The following is a 13233-nucleotide window of genomic DNA, read 5'->3' on the forward strand; positions in this document are numbered from 1 at the left end:
AAGCCTTTCGAGATTGCCCATATCGGCCGTGATGATGCTCATATCGAAGGTGACGTTGAAATAAAGCTGAAACGAGCTTCGGGCCGTCCAGCGTCATCTCGGCGTCGAGACCTTGCATCAGTCTCAGTTTCAGCCAAGCTCCGGCCTGATGCGTTGCAAATGAGTTTCAAGATGAATAACATCCTGGCAGTGTACAAGCCCTTGAGATGAAGCGCGCTTTTATTCGAAGCATCCATTCCTGGACCTACAATCTGGTACCGCCCTTCTCGTTGATCGCCGCGAGCTCCAGAGGTTTCAGACCATCACTTACACTTACTGAGAGCAACACAAATAGATGCGTGGCCAGCATGGGACCCAAAAGACATGAGCGAGTACGTCTTCGTCTTATGATAGATCTAGGGACCTGGATCGACGAGAGCCTGTGACCAAATAAAAGTCAAGAAAGAGCCTCAGCCAAATGCAACCACGAAATGAACGCCGATTCTTGAAAGTGGAGACAACAAGAGGATCGACACATCGCTAGGTCGCACAAGGTAATGCAGACAAAAGAGCCATCGTCTCAATTACCGGCCTGCTGCATGAGGTAATTCTCATCCCACCCATAATAGTCCTTCAATTTCTTCCCGAATATCTTCAACTTGACCGGATACAGAGTTGAGTCCGGGTGGGCTAAAACGAAGTCAGATTGGAAAGCTTCGTTGGCGGATTTCAGTGAATTCTCACGTCTATGGAATGATATTGACTGTGCAAAACCAAACTGTGTGTCAGAAAGGAATCAAAGTGACCGACATGACTTACCCGTTTCTCGCCACCAGGAGGATCAAAGCGTACACTAGAGCCTGCCGTACTAGGGTCGTACGTGAATCCCATCTCTTGCATAACCTGCAAAAGCACGATCGTGTTGGATCACCACCACAGGGATAGAACAAAGTTTATGTGAGCCATATATATTGACACACCTTCAAGAACGTATCCCACTTCATCGATGCTGATCCCTTCTTGCCGTCCCCTTTCGAGCCCAAGAGCTGGTGCATATTATCTTTCGTTTTCTTACCCAACCTGGAGAACCACTTTTGCAAGCTCTGCTCGTCCTTTTCCTTCGGCATGTCTGCCGCATCGCCTTTCTCTTCTCTCTTTTTTGCGAACCTCGAGAACAAGCCCTTTTTCTCCTTCTCTGGTATCGGCATCAGATTTGCATGGTTTGCACGCGACTTGACCTTAGACTTGTGCTCCTTCAAGCCCTCGGACTGAAGATACGAATGAGCGGACTGCGCAGTCTGCTGGCGAGTGAGCTCGATAGACGACACGTTTGTGAGCGTAGCTGAGGACGCATTGTTCTGTGCAGTACCCATCGACGCAGAAGGGGATTTGACCACGGAAGCATTCGCCTGAGCGGGTGGTGTGGGGACGATTGGCGAGATGGGAGCAGTCGGTTGTGGTTGTGTAGGTGCAGTGGTTATTGACTTCTTCTTTTTCTTCTTGTGTTTTTTCTTCTTTTTTGAAGGTTCAGCGTCTTCGTCGTCGACTTCCTCAACCGTCACATTGCGGTTGACAGGCACGGGTGCTACAATACAAGGTCTTAGGCACCAGCATGAAAAGATGTACATGGACTTACGTCTAGGACTCTGCGGTGGAGTAGATCCCTTTGTAGGAGCATTTCCCGCTTGCATGGTACTCGTGAAAACGGGTTTGGTGCCGGGATATGGCGTCCTCGGGGTCTTACGGTCTGTCGTCTTCAGGGTGGGATTCGATGAAAACATCCGCCCTGTGAGGAATATGTCAGAGCAATGATGAGACGAGCCAGATCTCTTTTTAGAAGCTACCTCTCAAAGACCCCAAAAGTTTCAAGAAAGGATTGCCCTTTCGTTCCTCCGCCAACTGCTCGTTGAGTGTCTGAGTCGGATCGAAAAAGCCAGGATAAGACGAGATCTCGTCCATAGCTTCTCTCAACAAATCTCGCATCACACCCTCTTCCTCTGTATCATACCCAACCGAATCGTGGTCATTGTCATCGTCATCGACCACGTCGTCGTCATAGCTATCGTTGTCAGAGCCGTCCTCAGAGGAGTCAGAGACGGATTCCAAAGAGGGCATAGAGTCTGAATCGTTGCCGTCCGTGATGGCAAGACGACCGTTCTTTTTGTTTTGTTTCTTCCCCTGTGGACGGTCGTAGACCACGAGATCCGCCGTTGGCTGCCTTGCTGTCCAGTGAGCTGTGCGATAAATCTCACCCTCTAGCTGCCATAATTCATCCAGATTTTGCCCTGTTAGGGCTTTGTATGTCTTAAATACCGAAGACATGGTATATATCAAGATGCGCGAGGATGCAACAATGCAAAGTAACTCACCGTGTTAATGCGCCTCCACATGTCCGTGACGGCGACGTGGTTTTTGGCTTTTTGAAGAGGGAAGACAACATCTAAAGCTTCGTCGAGTTCTTTCGAGGCTCGTTCCGACAGAATTTGCGCGTCGCACCAGACCTCAAACTCCTCGGGCATCGTCCGAGGCAGCTTCCTCCAAATATCACCCTCGGGTCCCAGCAAAGGTCCTTCTAACATTTCCTGAAGTTGAACTGCAACCTGTGGTCATTAGGATGCAAATCAGCAAACCATCTCATGATGTCATCAGACATACGGAAAAATCGCCCAAGGCATCCCAGAGCGCCTGCGGAAAGCGCTTCGATTCACTCGGAACCTCTTCAACTGCCTCCTGTAAGATTGCAGTTAAAATATACTTTGGAAAGACCGACTGAGGCAGGCAAAGTTCAATGATGATGGAATCAACAAAAGACTTGTATGATTCTTTGACGGCGCCCCAGTCAAACATCATTTTTAGGTCGTTTGGATCAACGCCTTCGTATGTCTTAAAATATTGGGAAAAATGCTCTACAAAGTGTGTCAATGCAAGTCCCAAATCAAGGGAAAAGAATTCATCACTTGTGTGAGTTGCCAACTGAGAAAACTTTGCTTGGGCTGTATCCACGAGGACGTTGACAATGTCATACAGTATCAAGTACTGAGTCCTCATATCCTCGTCCTGCCTGAGTTTGTTGCGGACGTTGTTGGTAGCCAGCCCATCCTCTTCAAAAATCTCGAAATAGGCGCGAATAATTCTCCATACAGATGCAAGCATGTACGAGTTGTGAATTCTGAAGATCTCGATGGTAAGATTCGTGATTGCCCCAGAATAGACGAACAGGAGGAACCCTACCTGCTGCCCACAGCGGTCACGACCACACTTCGATCGTTCGGGCTAGCCGGTTTGTCTTTCGAAGAATGAGCCAAGATCTCTCCAACGATGTGAGCATAGAAGAAGTTGACATCCCGAAGGTCACATATATCGTCCAGATAAACTGTTGGCGTCATCTCTAGTCACGCTCGTGCACTTGTTCAGAGCCAAAAAAACGGACCATTGTATTGTGAGTCTGCAATACTGTAACACTTTGAAAGGTTGAATGGCGTTGCTATGGCTTGTTTTGACTTGGCCATAAGATCCTCTTCGTACGCGGTCCCGAGCCAATGAATCCTCCAATTCGCATCGCTGCTGAGTGCACCTCTACTCACCACCTAGAAGATCAAGCTTCTCTCTCCCGCTGATTTTCCTCGTTGCGACAAGCTCCCCTGTGCCCCTCGCGCCATATTTGCCATTGCGCAAAACGAGAGCGCGGGCTGTCGTGGGTAGATGCCCGTTGTCATCGCGCCTGGCCCGCCTAGATAGCTGAACGTCCCGCGGGCCGACAGGAACGAGCTCGTGGGACGCGGAGGGTTTCGATGGAGGCCGTTTTGAAGCTTGCATGGAGCGGTTGACTGTTGCAAACAACGGCAGACTTGGGATCCAACTTGGGATCCAGGGTCCCTGTCGTGAATTGGAGATTATCGGCCGGTATTAAGTCAATCTTATCTGAATCTGAGCCCGATTGGTGGGCGAGTCTCACGCTCCTGGCAGTCGACCCCGAGTCTGTGAAACCGAAACGTTGCAAACGTTGCTCGTCTGAAGTACATATGTATTTATTCTCCCATCGATGGAATCACTGTCCACAACTGTCCGTCCGACGCGCGCTAGGCTGTGCACACCCAGCTCTGTGCATCCCGTGCCCAGCGTCACTTAGCATTGATGCTTCACGTGGTGGCCGGGACGCGACTCGGAGATGCGACTGTTCCCATCATAAAAGCGATCAGCCCTGCGCGCAGGCTTTGGCGGTCTCCCCTTGACGAACTCGCCACGTCCCTTTCACGATCCACTTGGGTGTCCTTCCGGCAAGCACTCTTAGCCTACCATCTCTCGGTGCTGTCGATTCCAGCACTCTTATTTATCTATATTCGTTCATAATATCTAATCGCCTTGATGGCCTCTTTCAATGTCACCGGTGCGTGCGACGTGACTGTCTGTCAACGTCTTCTCTTTTTTCTCATGCCAGCCAACTTGACCACAGCTGAGGACAGCTCTCCTTTGATTACGTGGGGACCGCCAGGTGCGTGGATTGACAGCCCTGATGGGGACTTCGCTTCTCAGGTGAGCCTGTGCGATCATTGTGAGAGGAGATCTCAAGACCGAATATCTTCCTTTTCCTCTTCCTTCCATCCTACTGCTTGTCATCGCCATCATCGTCGCAGTCATATTCCGCGCAGTCGTGGCACAAGACTTCTTCGCAAGGTGCATACGCGACTATCTCATTCGAGGGTGAGTGTCACCGCCGTGAAGCGTGCGAGCAAGATACTATTTGGTCTCCCATACAGGCACCGGCATCTGGCTCTATGGAGCGAAGAGACCCGACTATGGCCAATACAATTTCGCTGTGGATGGCCAGTCGGTCCAGGGATCCGCGAAGTCTGAGACGCCTGCCTTCCAGCAGTTGCTGGGCGGAAAGTCCGGACTGCCAATGGGGTCGCACACCGTGACATTGACCAATACGGGTTCTGGGTCCTCGATAGACCTCGATTCGTTCGTATTCGAGACCCAGATAGGGTCGACTGGGTATGTGGTTTGCGTTTGCGTGCTCAGTTCACTAAAACAACTCTCTGCTAGCGCGAAGATGTCAAAATTCACGACAGATGATTCAAGCTCTGAGATCACTTATACCCCATCCTTGTCCGACTGGTCCATCAGTCCGTCTACTTCGAACATGAACAACACGCTCCAGTGTGCAAATTCTCTGCCTATGTTTGCTAATACCAAACTGAACATTACATTCGTCTCATCAGTTATACACAGACTGGCGGCGCTCAGGCTCTGTTCAAGTTCAGCGGAGATGCAGTCGCTGTCTACGGTACCGTATCCCCTGATCACGCCAACTACACTATTTCTGTGGATGGGAAGACTCACTCGCTCAACGGCGGGGCCAATGGCATAGCGCGCACTTTGCACTATCAGGTACAGTGTTTAGTTCTTAATGATAGGCCATGCTGTCCTTGAACGTGATTTTTGCACCTTACACTCAGACATTACTGGTCAGCTTTCACATCTCTGCCATGAACGTTGATACTAATGGTTCATCAGTACTTCGCGAACGATCTTGGGTCTGGTGACCACAGCTTTGTCTTGACGGCCAATCCTGACCAGGCTGGTCAGCAGAATACTGGCAAGTTCATGGATATTGACTCCATCGATGTATATGTCGCGAGCGGTGGCAGCTCTGGTAGTAACAATAACAATAACAATAATCAGAATGGCAAGAGCCCTTCCAACGGCATGCCGTCAGTTGCTATCTTCTGCACGGTCATGGGCATATCTAACACCTGCCGTTTATCAAACATTTGCCTAACAGGTCATCGGGTAATCCTCCCAGTCCGCCAAACACGATGTCAGGCTCTGGCCTCTCGACTGGGCTCATTGCTGCGATTGTTGCCGTCTTGGTTGGCGTACTGCTTGTTCTCCTGTTCGTTTTCCTCTTCTTTCGCCGCAAACACATTCAACGGAAAAGGAGCCGGATGCCGCTCCAGTCTCCCACGACGCCGACACTTCCCATCCAGGATCCCGACTATCTGGAAGCGGGCTTCGCTGGCATCAAGGGTCCGCCAAGCGAGAATCCATTCGCTGACCCCGAGAAGCCCGCGTTCGATGCCGGTGCAGGCTACCTCTCCCGGAGCACGTCTGTGCGTTCCTACGCGCATCTGGACATGCCGCAGACGCCCCGAACCGGTCACCTGCGGGACTCGTACTACGGCGGACAGGTTGATGGCGAGGGCGATGACTTACAGGTCCGGAGCAATAAGGCAAGCTCCGCGCGCGTTTTGATTGATGGTCTCCGTTCATATTGGCTGATGTTTTGTTTGATGCATCAAACAAGTGGTCAAACATCCCATTGCGTCCCCCACGTCCACCCACGTTGCGCCTGCCCGGAGCGAGGTAGCATCGGTGCCTGGATCGGGGTGTCGTTGATATATTTATTTTTGTCTATGTTACGCGCAATGTTTTGCTCCTCCCAGCTCCAGTCAGCTCCTCCCTCGTTTGCGATACCATTCATGTGTTCTACTTCGCCCCGTAATTGGATTTCTGGTAGCAGCCATTGACAGTGTGCGCAGTGACCTGTCGGTTGCGACGCGAGATAAGTCGCGCTGTGAAGGAGTTCGACGTGTGATAAATGAGGAAATCGGCTAGCCCGGAGACTTGCCCTGACGACGGCAGGACGCCGGAGACTGGCCGGACGGGAGACGATCGGTGGCTGAAGCATGGGCGGTGGCAGAATTCATCATTCCTCATACACCTCCGCCCACGAGCCTTGCGCTCTTCCTCCTTCTCCTTTCGCTCCTCCATTCTACTGCTGTCGGTTGAGCTGCGCTCCTCCCTTTTCTTTCTTTCGTTCCCTCCTCTTCGTCCGGTCAAGCAGGCTCTTCATCCTCCTTCTCCTCTATTCCAGCTTCCCATCTCAGTCTCCTCAGGCAGACCAGAGCAGCGCTCTTTTCAACCCACTCTCTTTCCATCAACCGCACCTACCCGAACGTTCGTCACACAATGGGAAACCTCATCTGGCACGAGTATGCTCGCTTTGTCTCTCTCACCGCTAGCGTCTGTGAGTGCACCTCTCTCAGCGCTTCCGAGGCCGTAATCTAGCCCAGTTCTCACTGTCCGGCCACGCTCAGATACCGTATGGGCCTCATTCTTTGGCCTCATCTACCGCAAGTTTTTCTGGGATTTTGTGAACGGTACAATTCGTGCCCCTGGAGGTCTCCAGTACGCTTCTTCTCCGCGCGCCTTTTCTTTCAGGCCGTCTTACACCCGCACTCTCCTTGTCCAGACCTGCGCCTCAGGACGCTTTCTTCATCAGTATCATTGTCAAAGCACCCATCGTTCCAATTATAAGCATGATCCTTGGGCTCATGTTGGTTGCGTTGGACTATCCGGCACCGTTCCTGAAGGGCACGGGCATACACCGAAGTTTCATGTTGAGAGTCGTAGGGATGATATTCCAGGCCTTCTTCGCCGTTCTGTGGTATCAAGTGTGTCTCCTCATTTCTTGCTCGCATGCGGCATCACTGATGGGATGCGGTGGCTGTGTAGGGGACGAATGGTGCGCTATGGTCTCTGGTAGCGGCCATGTGTTGGGGCCGCGCTATAGCCTTAGGGGAACAGATGCAGGAAGCAAAGGACAATAGGGGCAGGCGCGGAGGAGCTTGACCCGGATACCCTCCTTTGACCCACAGGAACGGAAGGGGAGGTGTGGTCAGGGCTCGGACTGCGTCCCCGTCCCTCTTCTTGCATTCTTTCTTCATTTCTTTCTTTCACCGATTTTCGTTTGTCGTTTCTTTCGTCAGATTTCTTGCTCCGTCGGTATCGAGGCCCGTCATGTTTTCTTGCTCTTTGCCGTGTCTCCAAACGAGACATGGCCATTGTTCTGTACTAGTACTGGATCCATGCTGCAGGTAGTAGCGCTGCCTCCATCACAACGACTGCAACGCTGACTTCTACACGTTGTCGTCCATAACGATGAAATCCGGACTAGGCCCCTTCCACAAACCCATCTCATCCTTTTCTTTTCTGGACTCTCGTTACCTTTACCACTATCTCGGAACATAGTAACCGCCTGTAGTTCTAGAGGGGTCCGTGTATATAGTTCGCCCTTATAGTACAGCAGTACAATTCAATGCCAATCTGGAATGGCTTTGTCCGGATCCCGGAAGAGCGAGGCTGGTCGATGCTCTGATTCGAGACCTAATAATAGATCGGCCTGATACGGCGAACAAGACAACAAGGGTTCCTTGCGTCCAGCGTAACAGATGGTTCAACAATTAGGTTGTGATTCGGAGAGCAGGGAACAAAAGAGCGTATAGACGACTACTAGTAAAGGATTACACTACACATGACCGACATGATCCATTCGTAAAGATTGCTGGGGGGTACCAATCCTCGCTCAGACCATCCGGCGCAGATTGAAGTGCGTCAGTTCTGGGGAGCCGGAGCGCCCTGGCGATCGTCAGGGCGAGGCGCCGCAGGGACAATGGGCTTGGGGGGAGGGGGAATATCTGAAGAGGATGTATTAACATTGCTGTAGATTTATGCGTATAATTGATGAGAACATACCAGCCGGGTTCCCGATCGCGCGAGGGTTCTTGGGGGCAGGAGGGGGGTGGACGGGGGACGGGGAAGGACGAGGTGCCTGTGGCTTCGGGGCAGCTAAATCGAAGCGTCGGGAGCTGACGCGCCGGGAGGAGGTTGGAAGAGCTTACGTGCTTGCTTAATGGCCCTGGGGCCATTTGCCTGCTGCTGAGCAGCCTGGGGCTGGCCGTCCTGGGGTTGAGCAGCCTGGGGCTGGGCGTTCTGTGGCTGGGAAGCTTGGGGCTGGGCGTCCTGAGGTTGAGCAGTTTGGGGCTGGCCGCCCTGAGGCTGGGGCGTTGGCACGGGCGAAGGACGAGGGGCAGCTGGAGTCGTGGTCGAAATGAGCATACACCGAATAGCAGCTCAAACATCTGAAGACATACCAGGTTTACCCTTGACCGCTCTCGGGTTCTTGGGAGCGGGTTTTTGAGGGGCCGGAACCGACGGTGGGGACTGACGCGGGGGAGCTGGGTTTTGCGGGACCTGGGGAGCAGGAGCAGCCGGCACGGCAGGAGGGGCAGCCCTTGGGTTCTTGGGAGCAGGGTTCTGAGGAGCCGGAGCCGGAGCCGGCGATTGACGTGGAGGAGCTGGGTTTTTCGGAGCCTGGGGAGCAGGAGCCGGAACAGCAGGAGGGGCAGCCCTCGGGTTCTTGGTGGCAGCCGACTGCCCAGCGGGCTGAGCCGCGACCTGGGTAGACGATTGGCCCGAGGTCTGTTGGCCCGTAGTTTGAGCACCCGATTGCGCAGCTGGTGGTCAAAAAATCGGAGATGAGTAGCTGTCGAGGGCTGAAGAAACCTAGATAGACATACCTGTGTTGGCATTCGTGCTGGAGGCGCTAGGGATGGTCCAGGTGATGGAAAGGGAAGAAGGAGATTGGTTGTCAGGAACCAGCTCATCGAAAGCAGGAGTTGAGAGCTGAATGTCGTCGGGTCCACAGGACGTGCATATGTTGGTAACTTTGACAGTTACAGTCTTTCCATTGGCTGTAGCGTGCGTAAGCATGGCGCCGGTGCGAGACACGATTGACGGCTACTTACCGGTGGCTTGAAGCGACTGGCCACAGATCGGGTTGCTAGATGGGATATGCGTAAGTGTGGAGCTCGTGGTTGTGCTCGGGGGCCAACATACGATTTCGGGTCAGTAGTAGCACCGCTGTTGAAGGGTTCTAATCAGTATATGTATCAACACGAACAGTCTACGGTATGCTCACGGGAAGGCGCTGAAAGTAGCTGCGGGCACACCGACGACGAAATCGGTATCAGCGCTGCTGATTCCACAAGACCCAGTTCCAGGGGTGAAAGGAGTGCCTGGAAGAATACCCAGGTATAAGCGTCACAACGGATGCTGCAAGCGTGGAGCATACCTTGGCCACTGTTCTGGCGGCGAATGGGGGCGGCGTTGATAGCGATAGCAGAGAGAGCAATGGAGAGAGCAACAAAGCGCGTCAAAGCGATCATGTTGGAAGAATTAAGTTGTGAGGTTAGAAGAATGGTCGGTATTCAGGAAGCGTAATTGGAAGTAGGCGATAAAAACAATGGGCTGAAGTCGAAGAGAAATTGAAAGAATGCAGGTGAGAAAGAAACTGGTTGTCGTATTAATGTAGAACAGCAGAGCAGACGTGGTCTTTATATACTGCTTGATAGCTGTAGAAGCTTGGACGTCTCATTTCGCGCGAAGGGTGTTGTCTAACGCAACTCGCAGCAGCGCAGGTGAAGCGCCATGGATACAGAGGAGGTCCTGCGGAAAGAAGCTCCTGTATGACACCTATTGGCGATGCAGTGTATGAGGAAGAGACAACCAGCGCAGCATCCTCACGATACCATGGTATAGCGGGCCTGAAAACATGCTGCGATCTAGCATCCAAATGAGCTTGACATACCGTAGAGACAAGCGCAGCGAAGCCACACAATATTGGAAAGGAGTTCAGGGATACTCATGGACCCTGTCGTTCGTAGTCGAGCGCAGTAGGTACGTTGGACATGAGATGCGAGCTCATCGCGAGGCTACCGACCTGTCGTTCAAATGTGAGCACAAAGCGTCTGCAGCAGCTGCATGCTGTGTATTGAATCAGCAAGACAAGCAAGCAAAATAAGTCCCAGAAACCCTTTTCGTAGTATTCAAACAGAGAGGGAGCCATTCAATCTCCGAGATATCCGCAGGGATTTACATGGTAGAATTTGCATATACAGAAAGTTGTTACCTGGGAGACGACAGAGAAGGAAGGAATTGCGGAGGCGATGGTGGCGATGAGCGTGGAATTTCTATCATCTGACGCGAAGGCTGGTGTCGGCGTATCGATCGAAGCAGCGCCAATCAGTAGCGAGCTGAAAGGGGGAACAGGTGCCAGCTCACGGGGAAAGGAAGTGGGCAGACAAGGAAGCCATCATTACTATAGAGTCTGTTGTGCTCCGAGCTCAATTCAGAATCAAGCCGATCCCGCTAGATTATAGCATGAGGTTACACGAACGCTTTGCTGATACTGTACTCATGTCTCGGATCCTTATGACTTCAGCGATCTTCTGGGTCAGAGGTCGGGCTCAAAATAGAGGGAATCAATTTGTAAGTGGCCACTCACTTGAGCAAACAGAAACGCATGTGCGCCATTATCATCGAATGCGAGCCTATGCGAGCGTGCATAGAGCATGAAAATGTGGTGACCTTCATGGTCATCCCCAAGGGCCAACGGCCCCATTCAGTCCCCATTCCCATATCAGGAAGGTCACCTGCCCGATCTGGATCACTGTCAAGCTTTCAGCGTCGCACGCCGATCTTCCTTCAGCTTCATCAAGATCGCAATCCTCAACTTGCTTCATTCAGAGCTGTTCAAGTTCTGCAGCACACATATCCATCGCTCAGCACTTATCTCTGGGTTCAGATCTCTCTCCTTTAACGGAGCCATGTCTACTCATTCGCAAATTATCGCTGCCATCCCAGCTAGCTTTGAGAAAGCAAAGACAGCCGGGGATCTCTTCTTCTTCCCTTCCGAAATACATAGACATGATGATTCGGGCATTCAGGTTTGTGCGTCCTGCTCTCCGGTCATAAGCATCCCTCCACTGGACGAGTAGACGCAATTTCTGTTCGAGGCAATTCTGAACCCTTCATATCGATAGTTCGAAATTAGACTATGCCCGGCTCTTCAACAGAAGCCACACCTCCCCACTCCCCATTTCAGTACATCGCAAACCCCAGAGGTGCCCCTGGAACAACGTAGAGCAGACCCATTCGAACCACCTTATGCTCCAAATCTATATGTCGGAGAATTGACAGATGAGGAAGAAGGAACTGAGTATGCCGTGCTGGTCAGTTGAAACAGCATCCTCATCTATACGCTGTCTGGAATGTCTCATCATCCCCGATATCACTTCAGCTGAACAAGTTCTCTGTTGTGCCTAATCATTTCCTGCTTGTGACCAAAAGTAAGCGGTTGAAGCACTCATCTCATCATGCAACTTCCGATACGGAATCGCCTTTCGCGCAGAGTATCAAAGCCAGGCGTCTCCGCTAATGCCGTCGGATCTTGTCCAAGCATATTCTATCCTTCTTGCGGCTCGCAAAGCAAGGACGCCATTCTTCGCCTTCTATAACTGTGAGCGTGCTCATACAGACCTCTACACTCGCATTCCTCACCTGTCACTCACAAGGCGGCGATAATAGCGGTGCCAGCCAGCCGCACAAGCATATCCAATTCTTGCCTCTCGAGGACGAAGATGGCCCCCCAATCGAGGAACTCGCGAGAGCGGCAAAAATAGATAAGGATGGTAATTATTCGTCTCTGTTCCTTCTGACGCCTGTCGTAGGCTGATCGTCCTCTATTCAGAAAAGCCTTTCTCTCTTTCAGTACTTCCATTCGCACATCACATACGACGTCTCTCGATCCGCCGTTCCTCTACCCCCGCTGATCTGGAACCCATCCTGGCTTCGGCCTTCCTCGAATTACTCGACCTTGTGATCTCGACTGTCAGACACGACGAATCATACCCCGCCGGCACGCCCTCCTACAATGTCCTTCTCACCCTCGAACACATGTACCTCATACCCCGTCGACAGGAGACATATGTACTGGAAGAATCTGGCGAGAAGCTCAACATCAATGCCCTAGGGTTTGCAGGGATGCTGCTCGTCAAAGAGGATGCGGAGCTCGAGGCAGTCAAGAAGGAAGGCCCTGTGAAGATTCTGAGAGGCGTTGGATGCGAGAGTATACACGATTTGCAAGTTCAGGGCTCTCTGGAGCTGGATGGCGACCCGAAGCTGTAGGTTAAAGGTTGTTATGGATAACATATCTAACAGGACAACTTTGGAAGAACACACAATGTACTAGAAATATACGGATCTTCTCATTCTGGTCCATATCGGCGCTGGTCGTGCCTGTGCTGAATCGGAGTATCCCGTTTCAAATCAGCGGGCTCCTGGGACTGCTCTGCCAGCCCCAGTACTGCGTTCCACCGTTCTCACCAACACACTAGCCCAGCTCACTGCAGCTCATTCGTAGTCTGTTCAAACCACAACGCTCCTCGCACCTCTCGCCCGCCGTCGAGGGATCCTCGACAACGGGTTCACGGTGCGTCTGGAGCGTGCGGCACAGGCTGGGCCACATTGAAAAAAACACTGGAAACTTAGGCCTTGATTGTGCTGTTACGTGCATGCGATGGGATAGAAGATCCAGAAGATGAGACGAGGTAGACCGGTTGAAGGCGGAAG

The 13233-nt window shown here is 52.1% G+C and overlaps 4 protein-coding genes across 4 annotated transcripts; 2 read left to right on the forward strand and 2 right to left on the reverse strand.

The window, feature by feature from the left end:
- Window positions 1-317: 317 nt before the first annotated feature.
- Window positions 318-3795, reverse strand: HETIRDRAFT_476581 (uncharacterized protein; the record flags this gene model as incomplete). The annotated part of the gene is made up of 11 exons (XM_009549264.1): window positions 318-669; window positions 724-742; window positions 799-882; window positions 960-1765; window positions 1824-2283; window positions 2349-2579; window positions 2635-2885; window positions 2937-3148; window positions 3211-3352; window positions 3410-3496; window positions 3567-3795. 11 exons carry the CDS (start codon window positions 3793-3795, stop codon window positions 560-562), a joined length of 2631 nt encoding a protein of 876 aa, XP_009547559.1. The 3' UTR covers window positions 318-559.
- A 436-nt stretch (window positions 3796-4231) lies between these two features.
- HETIRDRAFT_476583 (uncharacterized protein) lies at window positions 4232-5412 on the forward strand (the record flags this gene model as incomplete). The annotated part of the gene is made up of 6 exons (XM_009549265.1): window positions 4232-4366; window positions 4433-4512; window positions 4614-4680; window positions 4737-4974; window positions 5026-5139; window positions 5202-5412. Exons 1-6 carry the CDS (start codon window positions 4345-4347, stop codon window positions 5410-5412), a joined length of 732 nt encoding a protein of 243 aa, XP_009547560.1. The 5' UTR covers window positions 4232-4344.
- A 363-nt stretch (window positions 5413-5775) lies between these two features.
- HETIRDRAFT_410089 (uncharacterized protein) lies at window positions 5776-6504 on the reverse strand. Its single transcript, XM_009549266.1, has one exon. It carries the CDS (start codon window positions 6461-6463, stop codon window positions 6290-6292), a length of 174 nt encoding a protein of 57 aa, XP_009547561.1. The 5' UTR covers window positions 6464-6504; the 3' UTR covers window positions 5776-6289.
- Window positions 6505-6951: 447 nt separating this feature from the next.
- On the forward strand, window positions 6952-12789 carry HETIRDRAFT_418810 (uncharacterized protein; the record flags this gene model as incomplete). The annotated part of the gene is made up of 9 exons (XM_009549267.1): window positions 6952-7009; window positions 7080-7170; window positions 7235-7440; window positions 11467-11549; window positions 11646-11834; window positions 11903-11951; window positions 12014-12121; window positions 12177-12293; window positions 12353-12789. 9 exons carry the CDS (start codon window positions 6952-6954, stop codon window positions 12787-12789), a joined length of 1338 nt encoding a protein of 445 aa, XP_009547562.1.
- Window positions 12790-13233: the final 444 nt, after the last annotated feature.

Source organism: Heterobasidion irregulare, assembly GCF_000320585.1.
Source record: "Heterobasidion irregulare TC 32-1 unplaced genomic scaffold scaffold_06, whole genome shotgun sequence".
In the NCBI taxonomy this organism is placed as follows: Eukaryota; Fungi; Basidiomycota; class Agaricomycetes; order Russulales; family Bondarzewiaceae; genus Heterobasidion; species Heterobasidion irregulare.

Excerpts from the sequence above, each read along its gene's own strand:
- HETIRDRAFT_410089 (XM_009549266.1), bottom strand. The coding sequence starts at position 6,463 with ATGAATGGTATCGCAAACGAGGGAGGAGCTGACTGGAGCTGGGAGGAG.